Source organism: Plectropomus leopardus, chromosome 3, assembly GCF_026936395.1.
Source record: "Plectropomus leopardus strain MGB_pleo_1.0 chromosome 3, ASM2693639v1, whole genome shotgun sequence".
NCBI classification, from domain to species: Eukaryota; Metazoa; Chordata; class Actinopteri; order Perciformes; family Serranidae; genus Plectropomus; species Plectropomus leopardus.
The window spans coordinates 25,679,424-25,701,582 of record NC_142178.1 but is presented as its reverse complement, the minus strand read 5'-3'; the positions used below and the strand labels follow the sequence as shown (position 1 = coordinate 25,701,582).

Below are 22,159 nucleotides of genomic sequence, written 5' to 3'. Positions count from 1 at the left end.
AAAATGGTATAAAAGTGAGTGTCATAAGTTTGCAGGCGGAAGACAGTGCTCTGCTAAATACCAAATGCAACTGCAGTAAAGGCTGATTGGCCATCAACTCGTTTATTAGCTGCACAAGTTTTCAGCACCATCTGGTGGTGTAAATTTAGATGACAAAAATACTTTAGTGTGGACTGGCTGGTTTTGTGATGAAAAACCATTAACTACTCCCTCAAAATTGAGCACAAATCTTTTTTTCCCTCCTCAGGTATTTGGGGCTCCATGTTTCCCTTTATGAGGTAGACATGAAAAAACATGCAACACAACATAATTATATAACCCAATGTGAGCAGCTCATTAAGAATACTGTTTTTTAATTTTTTTCCACATAGTAAATGCAATGACTGGAAGATGGTATATATAAATAAATAAATAGATAAATAAATAAATGTTCTAAAATTCCATCTCGGATGGGTTAATATGCATGACACTAACATAAGTAAAGGAAAATTAATTTTAAAAATGAGTGAATGAATGAATGAATCTAGAAGACCTTGACAGGATACAAACTAGAAACATCTCATTCTCAGAGGCCACCATCACACATAGAATTATTTATGTCAAATAAATAAAATAAAATCCAAAAGAAGTGCAAAGCTAACAAACAAACACATCCAGAAGCAATTATTTTCTGCAGAAATTTTCGCAAAAAAAGTGTATATCGTGTTTGAAAAGACTGCAATCAAAAAGTATGTTCAGGGTCATAAAGCAGCATATGTTGTGTTAAACTGTAGTTGATTAACTTTAATGTTAATCTTTATTAGTAAAATCTCTGTTAACAAAACAAGCGTACAACCACCACACCACAGCTTGAATTATAGAGAATCACATATCACAATAATTAGATAAATGCACTCAAAATACCTAAAATTTTGGGAGTTTTTTTTTCTATCGTGCATTACAGTAGACGTGTTTTTTTTTCCTGCTCTGTGATTGGTCAGAGAGGGCCAGCACCCACCCCCTCTACTGACCACTCCCCATCCGCGTTTCGTTCACGTGACCCCATCTCGGCTCGCTCTTACAAAGTTAAAAACAGACTTTGTTTATCTTGCAGGTTGTTTGCTGAAATGCTCTCCGACTAGTTAACCTACTTTTCGCCCTCTCTTAGTGTTGTTATTTTACTCTTCCCAGCCGGAAGCGCTGAGAAGCGCGCGAAGCCCCCTTTTTTTGCTTATTTAACTATTTAATTCTTTAGCATTTCTGCTCTCTTTGTAATTCAATTTCATTGTTTGTGTGTGTGTGCTGATATCGTGCAGCGCAAAAAAAAGGGGTTAGGGCTCTAGTTTCTCTCCAGCACGTGCATATTGTCAACAGACTTTTTCACTAAATAAATCCCTCCTCAGACGTTTTGGCTTGCAGTTTTTTGGGGGGGATTTGTTGCAGCTGAAGCTCGACAGGAGGAGCTCACCGTGAGGATTTTTAACCGAGCATTTGGAGAGCGCCATGGCGACCGAAGTGGATACGTGGTCCTCCGCTCCCAAAGCCGATGGTGAGTAAACAAATGTAGCCTGGCTTTATGCGGCGCACATCGGTGCGGTTTGTCAAGGAGCCACCGAGGGGCCTGCTCGCGTGCTCTTTCTGCTCCATTGTCCGTTCATGGGATGGGCTGCAGCCATACTCCACCATGTGCTCCGTGAACATCACACACACTCACACCCACACCGAGCACTGGTGCAACTAACACTGCACGCCGACGCAGCTTTGCACGTTAAAAGCTGCGAGTAGAACCAAACACCATTTGCATTTTGTAGCGCTTTAGGAGCTTAGTTGCGCTGTTTGTTGTTTGGCTGCTCTCACATTTAACCCTTTCGCGATTCTGATTGGACGAGGCCACAATGCTTACTTCCGCTTTGACAAGTCGTTGTTTGCACACACTGGCGCAGCAGCTGAGTGCATATTTATACACACATAGAGCTCTTTCTCTTGTTGTTTATTGTCGGTGATCTTGTACATGCACGAGTAAGATTGAGCTGTTTTGCTTCCCCTTTTTCTCTCGATCGTGCATGTGCAAAATGTTATGGTTCCTCAATCACCCATCTCAACACTTTTTTGGGGTGTTTTAACCTTTTTTAAACCCAGACGCAGTGCATATTACGTCCATTTTTTCCAGTAAATTATCTGTTTTCATAGGCTTGCAGAACACGACGACGGTCAGTTTCATCATTGAGAAATGGAAAAACAGGAAGCATTTTTTTTAACTTGAAACGCACAATCCGGGTTGCACGAATGTTTAACTTCACACATCTATATAAAACATGCGTCCCTCGTGCGCACAGTGTCCTAATAAAGCATGCACCGTTGCTTTTAAGTGATATTTGAGCTCATGGTACACAAGGTTCCGTGCTTTCCTCGCTCAGCCTGGTGATGACGTCGACATGTATAGCCTACTATAAGAGCCAATAGGAAAGCCTTACATAATCTTTCCGTGGCTGTGTATTTAAAGGTTACATAAGTCGTAGAAATGTATTGTTAGCACCTTAAACAGTTACAATGTTGTTAAACTGAGAATTCAAACATGAGAGGGGCATTTAACCATAACATGTCCTTGTTTGTGTTGTGTCCTGAAACACACACAACTGATTAGCACGAGGTAAATCAGTGCATTTGAGACACCACATGGTGTGTTACTGGTGTCTTATGGTGTGTAGAAGCAGCCAGTGCTTCAGTGCACAGATGGGCTTTTCTGCATGTACTTGACTGGCCTTTTTCTCAAGGAAGGTCAGCCACGCTTGATTGAACGGCCTCTGTTGATGAGGTGGTGTCACATACACACACACAGACACACAAACTGTCAAAGACTCTATTGTCTGCGCTGGGGGAAAAAAGGGCAAAACAACTTCTTGATACATTATGGGTCAATGTGCATACTGAACTCACCCAGCAGTATGGGAAATGTGTAAAACTTGCATGTTATAATATGCAAATCTTATGATCAGTTATCCTGGATATAAGATTTGCTTTGGGACATAACTAGTGATCAATTGACAGATTATTGGCCTGGGTTATTATTTTTATCTGTGTCAGCGTTTTATTTTAATGGTCACTGATCAGATCAATTAATTATAAAGTGCAAAGCAACTGCCAGCACGGTAGGAACTTGTACTTTGTAAAACCGCAGGGAGCTATTTCTGTGTATTAATTTTTAATTTAAATTTTCACTTGACTTTATGAAAAAAAAGTTGCTAGGAACTTGCTGTATATGATGCTGAAAGTCTCAGTATAGATTTAACATTTGCTAAAGGCATTTAAACAAAGTTTCGTGTTGGAGTTTGTTATTTTCCAAATTCTAAATATTGTCAGAAAGATTTCATTTCCAATGTAAATGTTCCACTTATCTGTTTGTGTGAAAACCCAACATCACTCGACCCCAAGAGATTACAGTTAAGTATGTATGAATTAATTATGGATAAGAATTTGGTATTTTGACTTAAGAAGAAGATGTACTTTGTTATACCTCAAGGTCTACTTCAGTAAATAAGAAACACTGAAATTAATGCTAAAAGAATTCATTTGATATCCCATGACTAAGCGACTTAGGCCTGTTTGGCCTGGATGAGTTTTTGGAGTAACACAGAGCAGGCTTGTGGTGTTAGTCTCCTATAGGTGCAGTTTAAAAGCCCATGTAGAGCTCCACCTGTTACAACATTTCCACAACTCCTTGTGTAAATACATGCGTTACAAGCATTATGAAAGAAACCCATTGCCATACATGTCAAGCCAGATCTCTTCGTGGCCTGCTGAGTACACATTATGTTATGTTCTTGGTCTCTCTTCTTTTGTTAACCCCCCTCCTCCTCCCCCATTACATATATTCATGAAAACACTGCGCACTCTGCACTCTGCCGTTGTCCGTTGGCACAAAGACCTTAGAGTTTGGAAACTGAGCAAACCGCCGTGCAAAGTAATGCTTCTCTGTGAGTCAGCGGAAACAATCAGCTAGATAATTTAAAAAAAAACAAAAAAAACAACATGTTATCAGCCTCTTACCTGTTTATCTGAGTAGCACTAATCTGTTGTGTGCACCTCCCTGTGCACTTAATCTCTTGTTGCTCTGCAGCTTCTATAGAGGGTGACTCAAGAAGCCCAGTCAGCAAATTAGTACATGCTTCCGTTAAATTAAGTACATTTTCCCCTCCTGCATTGATAAACTAAAAAAAAACAACCTTTTTTCATGCATGGCAACAGTTGAACTTGTATTTGTGGAGCACTTGCAGCCAGTTCTCCAGCTCCCGTTGTTGCAAATTTAAACATGAATCACCATATGTACACACGTTTAGGCAATGAGTCCAAAACATGTTTTTAAGTAAAATTTTGCCTGAGTCTCCTTTCATTAACTGACAGTTAAACCCCAAGGACGTCCACACCCTTTTCTCCTCTGATAGATAATCACCACAGGACCATATCCAGTAGGGTTGTTTTCTACTGTCCTCTATATCTGTGTGCATATGTTTGTCTGACCGTAGAGGACATCACACATGTTTTTGCTCAATGTGTGTCTGTGCGTGGGTTGACAGACAAAGATCTTTTTTTGTAGATTTTTCAAAAGCTGACCTTTATTTAATCAGGGTCTTACACTGAAATATGTGTCCTTTTTGAGGCAGTGTGGACCACTATTATGTTTCACAGAGTAATGCAGACTAAACACCAAACAGAGATGAATAGAGAAAAGAAGGTACTGTTGAAAGGCTTTGCAAACAAGATTTAAAGCAACAGCAAAATGCACTGATTCTGTCCCAGTCTTTGTGTGCGACCCTGTTGAATTCGCGACAACAGATGAAACAGTTGTGTGCATGTTACTTTCTAACTCTAAGCAGTTTACACAGAAGTGTCATGGAAAGATAATGTAGTGTGTAAGCTGATGATGGTCTTCCATTTGTTGCAGTATATGTCTGAAGATGCTCAGGGATTTAAAAAGCTTGGCTCATCTCACAAAGTTTTGATTGAATCTAAATCACTTTGGGAGAAAAGCTGAAGCTTTTGACTTTAGACAAGCAAAACAAATCTGTGTTATCTGTGTAAAAATGCCTCACTGTTATTAAAGATCACTTACAGTCAGGATGCGGAAATCTGAAAAAGCAAAAAACAAAACTGCGAAATTTAAAAATACACCCTCCCCCTCTTCCTGCAGATGTATCATCTCTGTCTTAAGCCCCTTCCACCAGATGACCATGGGCTTGTTTTTAGACCACAAATTACACAAGAATTAGTTAGCAAGCCACCCCATAGCCCATCAGCTTCGCTCCTCACCGCTGTAGACTGCTTGGCTGAGAGTAGTGCGAGCAGCAGCTCCAGAGTCATGTGACTCTGGTCGGCGGCTGTAATGACTTAAATTCAGTAGCACAGAGCCTCACTTCCAGGTGTCACAGTTGGTTGGTAACCAGCGGCTGCACTGGGTCTAAACTGTGTAAAGGCAGCAACAGAAAGTTTGCTGAGCTGGCAGGGAGTTGCTGCTGTTGGTCCCCTGGAGCTGGCTTTTGTGCTGGCCAGATTTGAGCTGCTGCCTGCGCTCCTCCAAGCGACGTGTTAGCATTAGCTACATAACGCGAACTTGAAACCGCAGCCTTGAGACTTTAGCTGCAGTTACCAGATGGCCTAACTATTTCCAGCTCTTTTCTGAAACTCTTTTCCAATAATGATGTGTGTTTTATTTAGTTTTTTTAGACTATTTTTGGTAAGTCAGTATTACTTTTTTAAGATTGCTTTGCGGTGTAGGCAGTTTGTTGCCGATACTGGAATAGCAACTTTCTCCGCAGCACTCTCCGCCATTGAATCAGGCTTTCACCGAATTGGTACGCGCATCTGCATTTGTACAACGGCCAACAGGAACACTCCCTCTATGAAATGACCTGTGACGTGCCAAAGTCACAACCTAGATTTTATAAAGCCTGAAAACAAAGCCACGGGGAGGGGCAGAACACAAGTTTTCTCTACGCCCACTTGAAAAACAAGATGCTCAGACTTTTCTTTATGGGATTTTAGGCCAGTGACTCCAAAATAAAACTGCCTACCCCAGCTTTAAAACATACAGAGACACTTAAAATAGTAATTTGTCTGATATAGTTTTTCAACAAGAAAAGTTTGACCTAGTTAAAAATACATCTACACGTTCTCCGTCATTGAAAAAAAACAAAGAGAATACTTAAACATTGCTTATTGCACAAGTCTGCCAACAACTGTAAGCACAAACAAAGTTTTCCCATTTAGCAAACAAATGTGAAAACAGCCCTCTAGTGCCAAACTCTGCTCATATCATTCTGCACAGTCAAGTGCAACAGGTTTTTGGTAGAGGGGGACTATTAAAGAATGCTGCTGCAGCATCTGAGAGATTCTCCTTAATATTACAACAACACATACATACAGTTACATTCACAGTAAAGTCCAGGTATATCCCTCAGGAGGAATTTGCTCCACTGACCTCCCTTTCATTCATAAAGCCTGCTACTGCACACAGACCTAAAACTAAACGCCTCAACGCTGCTGCTGCTCAGTCGCTGGCTGTGGAAAGCTCCCACACAGCATGTGGGGCAGAGGTCCTCTGCTGGCCTGCATCTGGCTGTGTTTTTAAGAACTGGTTAAATGTGGAGGCGATCTTGAAAACCATCATGACAGCAGTGTGTGGTTTGGTATTGGCATGTTGCTGTGCTCTGGTAGGCGTGCAGGGTTAAAGACAGCAGAGTTTGTTGCTGCAGCTTTATGAGACTGACAGTGACACTCAGACCTTTTGTAGAGTGAATCTTAAGACAAGAACTTTTTTAGAAGTTGAAGTCTGCATTACAGATTTCTTCTTTTACAGTTTAAAAACTTAGTTCACTCTGCTGCGTTTTGTCCTGCTCGTTTTGCAACTCTCCTCTTGGCAAACTGCTCCGACTTTTTCTGCCTTCTCATTTTTCTGCTCTTTTCCAATTGGCCAGTCCTGTGTATGGCGCCCTGCCATTGGTTAGTTTCTAATTTATTGTGCTGGCAGGCCCCGTGGCCTACATGAGGGAAGGAGAAGGAACAGGAGGAGGAGATGACACATGGTCGGCTGTTTACAGATTTTGGAGGCCAAGGGTGTGGTGAGGCTCTTACTGCAACAGGTTAATTCAGGGAGGTGTCCTACTTTGTTCAAAGGTGCTTCCTTTTATTTGTTGTTCACATGCCAAGTCAAACATTTAAGATCTTTTGAATACCTTTTCATAAAAGTAAGTCTTTTTTTTCTCGTCTCCACCAGAAGTATGATAATAACCCCCAGTTGGTACTTTTGCAGCAGACAGCTCCTTTTTAGATTGTTAGTTTTATCTGTGGTTTGGACCTTTTCCCCCTCACCTCCTCCCTCTCTGTGCGCTTTCCACTACATGTCCTGTAATCTATAGGGCCATAACTCTTCCATTTGAGCACATGCATAAGAACTGTAAGTATTCATTACACCCTCAGACATTCCTCCTCCTCCTGCGTTCCCTCTCAGACAGCCTTGTCATGTGACTAGTCATGGACCCAACCATGCCATATGTAGTCAGGTTCACTGTAGCCGCTGCGGACAGATCGCGAGAAGACGGAGGAATAAAAAAAAAAGAGCGGTGTCAGCATTTCTCCACCATGTGTTCCCCTTTGCTCCCTCGCTCCTCCCACGCCTGCAGGAACACTCCAGTCCCACTTGTTGTTGTTGTCTGCACACCTCCAAGAAGCAACCTGGGCAGACATTTTAGTTGCTAAAAACAATATTTTCATCACACCCACAGAAGAATAGTGTATTGAGTTACTAAATGTCACACCTAAATGTTACGCCTGCTGATACAGCTGGTGAGTGCCACAAGACTGTGTGTGTGAATTTGTGCTGCCATCTTCTTGTGTAATGTTTTGGATGTTATTTGACCTTTGGCTAGATGTGTGCAGAACATGGCTGGGACATATGTAGGTGGCTGCAGCACATGCAGCCTGTAGGCATTGTTTTCATGCCCTGAGCAGGTGTTGTTGCAGTGTGAAGGTGTTCGGGCACTTTGCTGAATGCACCTGACATTATCTGATGTGTGACAGTATTTTGCAATGCAGATAAATCTAAGATAAATCCAGATAAATCAATATCAGCGATTTAACTATAAATATGTAATGTCTCACTTAAGTTATGAGCTGTCTGAGAGCTGAGCCATAAAGTCTGAACTGAAGTTTTTATTAATGTTGTTTCAGCAGAGATTCACATGTAATGGTGAAATGTTCCATTAGCGTTTCCTTTTTTTTGTGGTTAAGAATTAACAGACTAAATCATGTTTGTTTACAGTAATGTCAGGGTAGAAACCTTACATCTCACGTTAATAAAATCACACTGTGCACATCATAAGTTTTTAGCCTCTAAAATAAAATCAGTGTCAGTTCAAGTTTATGCTATATTTTGGAGGTTTTCACAGCTTTACCATGCTGTCCGGCTGCCTTTTCCAAAAGAGTAACTGAAGCTGTTATTTTAAAGCCGCCAGACTTTATTGACAAAAACATTTTACTTCACAAAACACGAGAGTTGCTGGTCTATTGCTGCCTCGAGTGTGACGTAAAGCGAAGACAGTATTCCAAATATAGTGTACATTAACACTGAAGTTGATATATTTTTTTAAGGTGGCTGAAATATGTTTTGCTGCGGCCCCCGTCCACAGCAGTACATTGTATATCTTCCTTCCCAGTAGATTTGGTTCGTCAAAGATGCTAGCAAAGCAACATAAATCAGTACAGCAGTCTCTGCAGTCGAAATCAACTGCTGGTTGTCTATCTAGAAGTGATTGTTGTTGTAAATGTGATATCATGGTGATTTGGTCCATATGCATAGTTCCCATGGTTATGGAAAACCAGAAAAACTAATTAAAATTCACAATCACATTTTTCAGGCCTGGAAAAGTGAAGGAATTAGTAAAAATCATTGAAATTTTTGCAAAAGTCAGTTGTTACATTTATCTTCCATGGATAACCTTCCTCGTATGTAACATCATGGCGAATTTATTTTCTATAGTCGACATATAGCTCTAATGTGTATTTGTGTGACAAAGTGTTTTATACCATTTTAATAGACTGTCCTCTTTTTCTGAACACAGGGGTGTTCTCTTTCGACGAGAACCTGGCAGAGGCTAACCGTCCCTACAGCGCTGACGATGACTTGCTGAATGATGCGGAGGTGAACGGTAACTGGACGCCTCAGGAGAAAGCACTCCACGAGGCGCGACTCAAAGCCAAAGCCAAGCGCCGCCTGCGCAAGTCCTCGTCCCGCAACTCCACCAGCGAGTCCTTTTCTGAGTCAGGAGATTTGGCAGGAAGTGACCCAAACAGTCCAAAGGGCAAAGTCAACACCAATGACCGCAAATCCAGGACGGGCAAAGGCAGAGGCCTGCCAAAAAAAGGTACATTTGAGCTGGTGTGCAGCTTTTTGCCGCATTTTTTTTTTACAGTAACTGAGAAGGGGACAGCCACGGGTGCTGTGTCCACAAAGGGGCATTTTCTATAACCAGGGAAAGTTCGGTTTTGTGGAGGAGCACTTGAAACACAGGCTTCCTGTTTTCTTGATTATCAGACAATGAACACACAAGGCTGTGGTGTAAATAAAAATCTGACAGGTTATAACCTCCATCAGACTGACAGTGACTGATAAAAATGCATGACCTGCTTTTTCACCAGATGTGTTTGTGACAGTGTGTCTTTCATATAATCATAACAGTGAACATGCATTTATGCTTTGTCTGCAGGTGGGGCAGGTGGTAAAGGAGTTTGGGGGGCAGCTGGGATGGTTTATGAAGATGAAGAGCCTGATATGCGGGACCCTAACTACGATGAGTCCGCTCAGGTGCGTGAGTGCAGCACACTTGGACTGTTCATTATATGCATATTTATCTGAGAGATTTGGGACCTTGGGTGTGCTTTATTCCATTTTGTACATTTCATTTGTTAAGTGCAGAGTCTAGACAGATAGCTGTAGACAGATGACAGGACATAAAAGGAGAGCAGGAGATGGAAAATGAACAAAGATCCCAGAAGGATGTGAACTGGCGGCGCTGAGGCTCATGTTCATCACCAAAACTCCTAGGCTAATAGTCATTTTAAAACAATGGTTTAACATGATCCCCATTAAGCTGTCTTTGAGTAGATGTAGTAGACCTTTTTCCTTTTGACTTTGTTATTTTTATCAGTTATTAACACTTAATAGGGATTGTTGATATCCTGCGTTTTTTGCACCTTCAGTTATTAATGTAGACGCCGTCGTGGCGTGCAAGCATTCCCAGCTGCCTAATTTTTGGGGCATAATTTCTGCAAATAAGAGTTCCACTTTTGAAACGTAGCAACACGCATGTCATGTGACGAGGAACAACCAGGCACAGTTGGTAAATATCATATCATTTTTTAATTTATTTTTTACACTTAAATTTTCAAAATATTTCCACAACCTGAGCTGGCAGGCTGCACACACATACTCTGAGCTGTTTTTGCCACTGATACGCGAGCATCACCAGCAGAGGTGAGTTTCTCACAGTTGCTGTTGCTCCGATCTGTTGTTACGAGCAGCTTTTTGTTCCAAAGAGGCCCACTGATCAAAGCTGACACCTTTATTTCCTGTGTCAAACAAACATGCTGATGTGAAAGGGCCGCTGCTGCTGAAACGCATTGAGTATAAAAGAGGCTTTGCTCTGCGAACAAGATAATGACTGTCCACACTCAGACAACTAGCATATGCGCTCTTGCATTGTGCAATTCATTACGCGTTGATCTCTTGTGGTGAATTGTCTTGGATGAAATACCATAAAAGAGCATGTATTATAACTTATACTCAACTGTTTTTTTTTGTGTGTGTCAAAGTCCACCTGATTTGGCCAAAGCTCATTTACAACACACCTGCTCGCATGATCGCTTGATCCAGGTGGCTCCGTCCCATCACAATCAACACTATTTTTAATCTTTAACCCCGTTATCAAGCAAATGCTCTGTGGGATGCTGAAGGCCGAGTTTGTTTTTTCTACTGTTATGGTCATGCCGACTGACTGGAGAGTGGGAACGGAGCTTCTGTCACTGCAAAAAAGATGATAATAGTTCTGGAAAGTACAGTGCAATTTGGCCTTGAATGCTGCAGGAGCATTGTGGAAAGATGTCAGTGTGTTAAAGAGGAACTGGGACAGAGTGGTACAGAAAAATACACAGGAAGTGTGAGGACAGTGCCCTTTAAATCAGACGGAGGGGATCACCGGATAACGGATATCTGAATGGCGCAGGTCTTTCAGTACGTGGGAAAATGGCAAAATGCAGTATTGGTCTGTCTCCAAGTTGAGACAAGAAACGTTCAGTCTTTCTGGTCATAAATGGTTGTTTTGGTTCTCTCTCATCGCCTTCTACAGTCAACAGTCACTTCATGCAACATGAGCTGAAAACAGGAAAGTGAATCAGCACTTTGGCTACAATCCTTTAGACTGTTATTTGTTTTCCTGTTATATAAACTTGGGCTTATCAAAAGAGGTCAAGACAATCGAGTAATTATTTTTATTTGCTCTTGATTTTACAGGACATTAGACCTGGAGCCAGCCTCTCCCCTAAAACAACCAAAGTAGTTATTCTCTTATTAATATAGTTTGTATGCTCCTTTTTTTTACAGTCTATTCAATCTGTGCTAAGATTATTGTTTTAGCAGCGCTTGCTATTGTTCACCAGGTTAAGCAAAGCATCACCTGAATAGTTTGCTGGACCGGTTTTAACTGACATTCTTGGCATTTACTGATGCAAACGTAGTGACAAAAGCGAGAAGTTTATGTGATATTATCACAGAACCATAGAGCACGGACAGATAACATGTTTTCAAAGAAGTCTCAGTGACTGATGTCAAACTATGTTGTTACTTTTCAGACTTAAAAAAAGCTTTAAAAAACTTGATAGTTCAACTTTTAGGTTTTGTGTTTTTCTCTCAGCTTGTAGGAATAAATGCGCATCCACTTTGTTGTGTTTTTTAATTTTTTATGAAGCAGTATATTTTAGGGTTGTCCTGTCCCATTGTTGTGAACGTGATATCTCTGAGGGGAGTTGCTCAAATGTGGCACAAACGTTCACTTGAACTCGACAATGAACTAAATCGATTATGGTGCTCAAAGGTCACCGTGACTTTCTGTGTTTCTCATTCTTGTAACTGTGATATCTCAAGAAGGCTTTTAGGAAATTTCCTCAAATTTGGTAAAAACTTCCTCTTTAACTCAACGTTGAACTGACGAGAGTTGGTGGTCAAAGGTCACTGTGACCTCTCAAAAACATTTTTGACCGTAGATCAAGAATTCAAATATTAATCATAGCATTTCACACAAATTTAAAATGATGAAGTGGTGACATTTAACATCTAAAATGTCAAAGGTCAGCTTTACTGTGACATAATGTTCTGCAAAAACACTATTCTGGCTATTATCAACACCAATAACCCATAACTCGATCAAATACTGAATTGTGACATCAATCATGAAACTGCTATGATTGTGTAGATCGTCTGCGCTGCCAGGTTAAAGATGTGTGCGCGGTACTCATGTTTTTAGAATATGTGCTTCCTTTGCAGCAACATCCATATTTGAAGTGTGTCCTGAATAAACATCTGGACAGACATGGATGTTGACTAGCGAAGGCAAGCAACCAAAAGGTGGTAATTACATTTGTTTTGGACTGGTAATATGTTTTTTCTTACACAGGGTGACACAGTTTATGCAACAGTTGTGCCAGAGGTAGATGAGAAGGAACTGGAAAAAATGGTCAACCCAATCGTACAGGAGTACTTTGAACATGGAGACACAAAAGAGGTCCAGGTAAATGATTTCAAATGTTTCCTCTTCTTTTCATTCAATGCATACCAATTTTAAATGATTAGGTCTATAGAATAAATGGCATACGGATGAACGAACACACATCTAGCAGTGGCGAATGTGGCCTGCAGTGAGCTGCTATGCAGTGTCTGTGGGAAGCTGCGACAGCTGCTCTGATTCTGCAGCAAAATGCAGTAAAACTAAAAGTTGTAGATAATTTAACACTTAGCTGTGAAATGTAGCTCAAAACAGGGTTCCCATTGTTATGAAATTCCTGGAAAAGTTATGAACGTAGAAAAACTGTTTTCCAGGCTTGGAAATTGTTTGGAATTAACAGAATGTTTTGGAAAAGTTTTGAATGCATATCATTTTTGCTATTGTTTAAAATGTGTTTAAAATCCTAAAACATGTCTTACATTATGCAAAATATGATCTGAGTATTACAGATTTAAAGTATAGTGCTGCACTGCTTGACAGTTGAAATGTCACTCGTATGACATGATATACATAGACCGGACAAGCATCAGGCATTACCATGGACGGAAATCTCCTAACAAATGTGTAAAATTTGCAAGCGCTAGCAGTTAAATAAATGTATTACTAATGTATTCATGGCTGTATCACCGTATTGGCCTACTATGTTTCAGCGACTTGAATAAAGTCAGAATGGTATAATATTATGGAAAAGTTTTGAAAATGAATCGGTAAAACTGTGTGGGAACCCTGTAGATATTACTTGCAGCCAATCGGTTAACAGAGTCCCGTGTCTCCTATGATATGTTGACCTACATAAAAAAAGATACAGTGTCTAAGTAATGTCTGTTACCTGACATGAGATGAGAATGTTAAACATTTCCTTCAATAACCAGACAGCCATGCACAGTAAGACATTAAACAATCAATTTCTACCTGCCTCAAACAAACCAACGTGTCTCCTGGCCACCGAACCGCCACAGCTTGATGTGTTTTTGGCATAATGGAGAAGTTGTATGGACACATATCAATAGATCAGCAACAATACTGGTTAGAGACTACATTTTACCACTGTATAATGTGCACTGATTTCAGTATTGATGAATAGGCTCCACAGCTATCTTTGACTTTCTTCTTATTTGTCCTCCCTCCCATCAGATGCTGCTGAAGGGGCTCAACCTGGGCCCACATAAGTACGAGTTCTCCTCCCTGGCCGTGTCCCTTTCCCTCGAAGGCAAGGCCAGCCACAGAGAGCTGACCTCCCGCCTGCTGTCTGATCTGTCTTGCAAGATGCTGTCACAGGGCGAAATGGCCCGCGCCTTCGACAAGATACTCAAAGAGCTGCCAGACCTCATACTGGACACACCAGAGGCTCCACAGGTAGACGTCAACAGTTCAACATTTTGCTCATTAGGCCAGCAAAAACACCTGCTGTAGAACCACATCCTGATGTTGTTTTTGAATGTGTCTCAGATGTTGGGCCAGTTTATAGCCAGAGCCATAGCGGACCACGTCCTCCCCATGTCTTTCTTGGACTGTTACAAGGGCAAGGTGGACTGTGAGCACGCAAGGTGAGCAGAGATGAGCAAAATGAAAATGCAGATACAGTAGCATGTTAAATAAAACAACCTTACTATGTGCAATAATAGTAAGATTTTTAAAGCCTCTCTAAAGTTTATTTTACGGTATGCTAAAAAAAAAAAGCTAATTAAGAGATGCAACTGAAACTTCCCTCCTTTTTCAAAGAAGGAAAATATCTTTCTCTTCTGTAGTACAGTGTGTTCATCAGATAATGTTTAAATCGAATAAAACATCAGTTTTGTGATTTTATCTTGGTAATTTGGACCTCCATGCTAAATTGAGGGAGCCTCTCCATCTTTTAACAAACGAGACTGTAGTGTGTAAAATGTCCGCCCATTTCTGTGCAGAAAATCATATTTTGGTGTCCGGTTTTCTTTTTTCAGAGTGGCTCTAGACCGCGCTGAGGTGCTGCTGACCATGAAGAGGGAGATGGTACGTCTAGATAATGTGTGGGGTGTGGGCGGAGGCCAGAGACCTGTCAAACATCTCGTCAAAGAGGTAAGCACATTAAAAATATATATAAATAAATAAATAACCCATAAAGGAGTAAAGTGCAAGATTTAAGGAGATTTTGTGGTTTCCAGTGGTGAGGACTGAAATCAGGACTGTTCAGCGTGTCACAGATGGGTCGATTGCCCAGCGCCCGCTATAAGTACTTACCTTTTTTCTGATCCAGATGTTTATGAGGTTTTTACGGTGAGCTGAACTATCTGAAACATGTGTACTGATTTAAACCGGTAAAACACTGAAAAAAGCCTTTTCATGTTTAAAAAAAAACGTTGTTTTTCGATGCAGCTCTTTGTTGTTGTTGTTATAGTGGCCAACATGAAAACATGAATGTCCCCATCTAGAGCCAGTGTTTGGTTTGTCTGTTCTGGGCTACTGTAGAAATATGACATTGCAACATGGCGATCTCCGTAGATGAAGGCCCGCTCTCTGTGTAGATGGCTCATCCTAAAGTAATCAAAACACAATGATTCTTATCTTCAAAAAACATACTTATTATATTATATTTCATTTCTTACAGTATATCCCCCTAAATCCCACACACTGGGCCTTTAAGTCACTCGCTTGTTTCCGTATTCAAAACGATTTAATGCAAAATCCTCAACACCTGAGGCCTGAGTGTTTGTGTTGACAAGCTCTGCTACTTATGTAAGGTAAACAGAAGGCAGAAATGCATGCTGGGTAGAGAGCCACAGGCCTGCCCTCTGCTATGTTGCTGTCAGCAGCACACTTTTCTCCCCTGAGAAGTTGGAATCGCAAAAACGAGGGCACAGAAGGAGCCGACACGGATACACACCCGAAGCCATGAACTGAACAGATCAACACTCACACGCGTGCTATTCATGCAAACACTTAAACCCCATGTGCCTTCGGCTCTGTCTTTGTTTACAATTATTGTTCATGATCTGGAATTTCTGGAATTATTCGTTGCTAATGTGGGTGTGGATGGCGTGGGAGATTTGATTGCACATCTTGTAAATTGGAAGTTATGCAAAATGTTAAGGGATTTTTGTGTAGAAACTGCAAAGTGGTCCATCAGTGTGTTCACAGTCATGTATTATTGTGTGAGCCTCAGTAGCTCTCAGCGCTGCAGGCTCTCCTGTCCAGTTTTTGATTTCCTGCCTGGTTGTGTGCAGCCTCAGGGGAACACGCTGGGCTGCAGGAGGCACAAGGCCTCTTTCACTCGCTGCTCTCACTTTCCTTCCGATTTACTCTCAGACTCTTCCAATCCTTTCAATTTCTTCGTCCTCTCCTCTGTCACCGCCCTGCCTGTCCACATTACACCCCCTCATGTTGTTTTTTCTCCCAGATGCTCGGACGACCACACATTCCCTCAGCTCAGTGAATTAGACCCAGGGTTGACTCACAGCTGTCGGTGTAGCTTTGAGGGTTTTTGAACCTGTTGCATCAATCGCGCTCCCCTCAAATCTCAAGTGGGATGACTAATTGTTCCAGAAATAATTTTCAAGCAAAACGGTTGGAGAGTGTGCAGCTCAGCAGTGAGAGTGACATAACAGAGCAATACTAACAAACGAAGCAGAGACTACAAGATTCAAGGACAGCTGCGAAAAGGAAGGTTTTCTTTTTCCAGCTGATTTCAGATTGTCAGTGTGTTAGACATGTGTGCTGAGTTTTATTTCCCAAGAAAGACAGGTTATTGCTGGAGTAAATCCCACTATATAAAGTGACTTGATGAAATACTTTGAAGTGACAGGTACTTTCAGGTGCAACTACTACTGTAAATGCAGTAGATCCAGGGTGTGTTGGAATAAATTAAGCTTTGTCTTAGATCAGGCTTGTCCAAACTATCCCATAAACAGTTGTGTGGCTACAGGTTTAAATTTTAAGCAGGTAGAATGAAGCCTGGCTCCACTAATTTAATCAACTAATCTGTCCTTTAACAGTTGTTTGTCAAATCTAATGTGCATTTGATCGGCCACATTGCAGAATAGTTGTGGAATTGTTTGGACATGCCAGTCCTAGATAAAGACTGAAAAATAAAATGACCTTTTCTTAAGCATGGACTGTTCAGCATACTTGACATTTCCAAAGTGTTTTTCCATCAAAAGTCATGCCACAATCATCACTCTCATCTCTCTGGGAAAGAAAGAGAGATGCAGATATGTTTGTCCATTCTTCTGTGTCCTCCCCGAAAAATTCCAAGGGATATTTGTTACATTTGACAGACTTTATAAGCAGAAAAAACCCTCCAGTCACAATAGTTACAGGCCTTACTTCATTCCAGCTGTGTTTGTTGCGGTTTGCACTCAGAAACCTCAACAACAAACACAAAAGCTAATGTTTTTTATGTGTTTTTGGTACAGATGAACCTCCTGCTCAAAGAATACCTGATATCAGGAGATGTGTCGGAGGCGGAGCATTGTCTGCGAGACTTGGAAGTCCCACACTTCCACCACGAGCTCGTCTATGAGGTATTAAAGACTTTGGGCTTAATTCAAATGTATTCCTTGCCCCCAACACTTAACCTTAAGCCCTCCATTCTGTGTGTTGAATGTAATATTGAGGTAAGGTGCAGTGCTACTTGTTGGGATAGAGAACCAAGTGTTAAACCCACATGACCCTTCAAACAGAGCTTTAGAGGCACACTTCAAATCATCAGCAGGGTGGCTGTACAAGCTACAGAAGAAACCCACAAAAGCATTAAAAACAAACATTAGTACATTGATTTGAACCAGTCAAAACCGTGACAGTAGGAGAAAGAATTTAACAAAAATAAAACTAAATCATATTTGCAGAGAGGACTCACAAACGTGTCAGGATTTTATGTCAGATTTTGCCATGTTCCCCACATCACGACAGTATGATAAAACCAGCATGGTGAGCCCTTTTAAAGAATATTTTCTCTTTCTGGTGCCCAGTCAAGTCAACTGCAGAGGAAAATCAGTAACTGATTAGTGACTGTCATTTCTAATCTTTGGCAAGGACAGTGTGTGTGTGGCAGAGGCGTTCTCTCAGTTGCACTGCGTGTTAACAGAGCTCAGTCCAAATCAATCGATCCAAAATGAAGAGGCACATTGTGTACCAAACACAGAACTCGTCCTCCATACAAGAGTGATTGATCTGTAATTGTTATGTACATGGAGTAGCTGAATTAATGTGTTTGGTTGATAATTGTTCCTATTTAAGTAAAGATAATGAGCTTTCCTCTGAGTTACAGCTCCAACAAACAAACAGATGATCATGAACTAGTTCCAAATGTCTGATTTGAATTTTATTTATTTGGTTGCAGCACATTCAGAAAGGATTCACCCTGCTGGACATTTTTCATCCATTTGTTTTATCAAACTATTTTAATCTACAAATGACCACATTTTATATGTATATATATTATAAATAATGGCAAACACTGCCACCATGTGGTGAAATGTAATGCTTACATTTATCTGAAAATATATTTTTTCATTATTTTTATTCTGTAGATTTTTGACTTTATTCTGCTACAATAATCAATAAAGACATCAAAGTTGGTGACACACTTCTCCTTCTTATGCATATTGTGTGTTTTACCATCTTGTTTTAGGCTGTGGTGATGGTGCTGGAGTCAAAAGGAGACACTGCTAGTCATATGATGATGAAGCTGCTGCAGTCCTTCTGGAAAACAGGCCTCATCACAGTGGATCAGATGAACAGGGTCAGTGCCTTTAGGTTTTTTGCCTTATCGAAGCTCAAAATACCTTTTACTATGTGAAAGATGTGATTTTGACAAAACCTTCATTTTATATTTGCGTTTTGTAATGTAGGGTTTCCAGCGTGTCTATGATGAACTCCCTGAAATCAACCTTGATGTGCCACATGCTCACTCCATCATGGAGACCTTTGTGGAGCTCTGCTACCAGCAAGCCGTCATCACCAAACAGCTGAGGGATGCCTGTCCCTCCAGGTGAGTCAGCCAATAATTTGCACTTGTAGGCACTGGAATTTTTGCATGCAACTAAATATTCTGAAGGGCTTACTTTGTATTTTTCTTATTGTCGTCCAACCCCATGAAAAAGACAAAAGCCAATAATGTGTTAGTTTAGTTAGTAGAGACAAATTTAGTTCTTAATTTAAGCCAAAGTGCTCAACTATTATAAGGGTATGAATCCAGTATGCTACTCCACGGAGCGATTAGTTGACAAAGTCCCTTCTATCCTGTCTCACTAAATCTTTTATATATTTCCAGACTTTCTGTGCCATCTCTGGCTCTCAGCCTTGAGCCCATTTGTCCCTGCTCAAGCTGTAAAGCTTTAAATCGATGTCACAAATATACAGTTTTAATTTGTAGTAAAGGCTCAGTAATTTCCTACAGTAATAGGAAACTGTAGCTTTTAAACAATACCTAAAAAAGACGTAAAAAGTGCATTTTGAGCACACTAGCAGGAGGGTGAATGTGGTATTGACTCAACATGAACTACAGTAGCCATGTTTGTGATAATGAAGGATAATGTCACCTTGTGCAGCACGGGCTCTTTGGTGTGTTTCTTTAGCTCACACTGGAGCTTTATGAACACAGAAAAAAAGCTACATCAGGCTTTAGCAACATAGATGGATGTTAGGTTTTTTTGGTTTTGGTATTTTATGTTGACAAAACAAAAAATGTAAAATGCAACCAGCTTTAATTGTCATTTAATATTATAAAGTACATAGTAAGTTTGCACCAACATGTTTTTCAAATTCTCTTTCCTCCACCAGAGGACGGAAACGTTTTGTAAGCGAAGGAGATGGAGGAAAGATCAAGAACTAATCCACAAGAGGAACAGAAAGAGCAGGAAGAGGACGGGTTTCTGACAGGACCTTACACCCTGTTTCCTCTCCAACATGTTTCCCCTGAAACCGGGGCATGCTGGCAGTCTAAAGTTTCCCTCTCCCTCTCCTGATAATGTTGTCATTAAACAAACCAGCATTGACGTTTGGTGAAAGTAGACTGAAGAGTCGCCCAGGCATTCAGTTCTGTTCATCTTGTTAATCACAGTTTTTGACATTTTTTTTGTAAGAAAATTCTTTATTTCTGGGGTGGATGTGCCCCTCTTGCCTCAGTCTTTGTATCTGTTTCTCAAGAATCATTTGAGTCAGAGCTGCAGACAGATAGATGGACAGGTTGGGGTGTGTGGGAGATGAATTCGGGTGTCTTATCTCTTGCTTTGCTTCACCCATTGCCATGTCTTATTTTTCTTTCCATGTAAAGTGCTATAAATGAAAAAAAGCACATAAAAGATGGAGCATACTGTACAGTCAGCGAGCACTTAGTAATTTAGCTCAACAAGAATCTTACCCTTTTTTTTCTCTCACAAATTTTTCAAAATTATTTCAAGGACAACGCGCTTTGTACCTTCTGGTTCAAGTAGTTCTATTGATCCTTCATGAAAAGGGTTTTTTGTTCTCTTTTTTTCTTTGCATCTGTGGTCTCTGAGGCCAGATGTTCACTTTGTTAAGCAAGCAAGAAGTACTTGGGTTGTTATTTAAACCTCACATTTGGGTGATACACTTGGCAAGCCCGTTTCTGAGAAAAAATAAATTGGAGTTAATGTGTGTTAAAAAAAATAAAAAAATAAAAATAAAAAAACATACAAAAAACATACATAAACAAGCAATATTTTAAGCTCTCTGACTTTGATTGCAATTAATGGTTCTACAGCTCACATGGTCAGCAATGGATTCTGGACAGGTAACCTTACAACATAAAGCCAAACCTTATGCAGATAGCAATCTGGACATTGTCTGACAATTTGTTTACTGGTTTAATATATCTGTGAAATAGTGACCTCTTTTCTTGGAAGACTACATGTTCAGTAAATTCATATTTGCATATTCTGGCACAGTTTGTAACCGTTTTACATGTTGACAAAAGTTCAAAATGTGGCTAAGAAATATATTTCCTTCATTAAAAAGCAACAAAATGAAGTTTCTGTATTTCTTTTTTTGGTGGTCGTGCCAGCAGTATTGATGAAAAAGTAACCAGGGGTAATAAATCAGTGTAGTAGAAATGTACATCAATCACATTCGTTGATCAGTCATCAGCTGTGAAATGTCGGTCATGTACCTGAATCTTCTGTCATTTTATCCAATTTCTCAACTTTATAACAAAACAGGTGTAAAAATATTAAACCTGAGAGGCAGTTTGAGGCCAAAGCTTGGATTTGTGACCCAATTTATGGTACATTTAAAGATACCTGGCTATGTGTCTTCATAGCACAGCTTTATTATGCTTACAGTGTAAATAAGTTGTTGAGGGAAATTATGTTAAATGGTTTATCTTTGGAAACTGGTGTAATTCACAGGATGCACTCATTCATGCATGCAGCTGTCTACTGTCAAAGAGGCTATGTTTATGTTTTGTATTCCTACAGTCATCTTTGTACTGTTGATTTATTTTGGATCAGCAAACTGTTGACCACATGCTCCCCTTCACACAAAACTTCATTTTATATATTTCAATAAAATGACATTTTTTTCCCTCTTCAATGTCACATTGTTTTTTTTTTAAAATTATTTATTTTTTGTTGTTAAATGTCTTTAAAGGGCCAATGCAATGCATAAAATGCATTTTCAACTTGCCAAAAAATGATAGCAGCTGGTATAAAGGACTGGTGAGCTACAGTCTATCAAATATAATCACTATAAATGAAATGAAGTGATTCTGAGACAGAAACAACGTTTCAGTTACAAGATAAGAGCTGGAATCACTTTTTGGCAAGTTGAAAATTGTATTATATTTGTTGCATTGGTCTTTTAAAGGCAATTACACAGGTAAAAGGGGACTGGCTGAGCTATAATCTATCAAATATAATCACTATGAATGAAATCACGTCGTTTTGAGGCAGAAAGAGCCTTTCAGTGGCAAGACAGGAGCTGCAATCACTTTTGGCAAGTAAGAAATTGCATTGTATGCATTGCATTGGCCCTTTAAAGGTACTTACACAAGTTGAAAAAGGACTGGACAAGATAGGAGCTGCAATCACTTTTTGGCAGGTTTTTATGTGTTGTATTGGCATGGTATTTCAACAAGTAAAACGAGGTAAAAAGGACTGGAATGGTTATAATCTCGGCCACAGAGCAAGTAATGTAATGCAGGCTCATAAAGATAATTGCAAATAATATCTTTAGTTTAACATTACCCATCCGTAAAGTCTACTTTCCAATTAATGAATGTCACGCCTGATCAAACTATTAATCTCAAACACGTGAAAATTGGGTTTCAAGAAACATTAAAGTTCCACAAAGACATACACATACTCTTACCCCGGACATAAAGTTGTATTTGTATGTATTTAAATACTACGACTGTTTGA

General features: G+C 40.2%; 1 protein-coding gene across 2 annotated transcripts; it reads left to right on the top strand.

Moving 5' to 3' along the window:
• The first annotated feature begins 1,053 nt into the window (after positions 1–1,053).
• On the top strand, positions 1,054–21,327 carry pdcd4a (programmed cell death 4a). Of its 2 annotated transcripts, none has more exons than XM_042485198.2 (11): positions 1,054–1,528; positions 9,093–9,395; positions 9,738–9,835; positions 12,699–12,812; positions 13,941–14,162; positions 14,256–14,353; positions 14,747–14,861; positions 17,195–17,302; positions 18,412–18,522; positions 18,632–18,771; positions 19,563–21,327. In XM_042485198.2, exons 1-11 carry the CDS (start codon positions 1,483–1,485, stop codon positions 19,612–19,614), a joined length of 1,407 nt encoding a protein of 468 aa, XP_042341132.1. In that variant the 5' UTR covers positions 1,054–1,482; the 3' UTR covers positions 19,615–21,327. The 2 variants fall into 2 exon arrangements, with proteins under 2 accessions (XP_042341132.1, XP_087932081.1); XM_088075955.1 differs by lacking the exon at positions 1,054–1,528 and adding an exon at positions 7,695–7,818.
• The last annotated feature ends 832 nt before the right edge of the window (positions 21,328–22,159 follow it).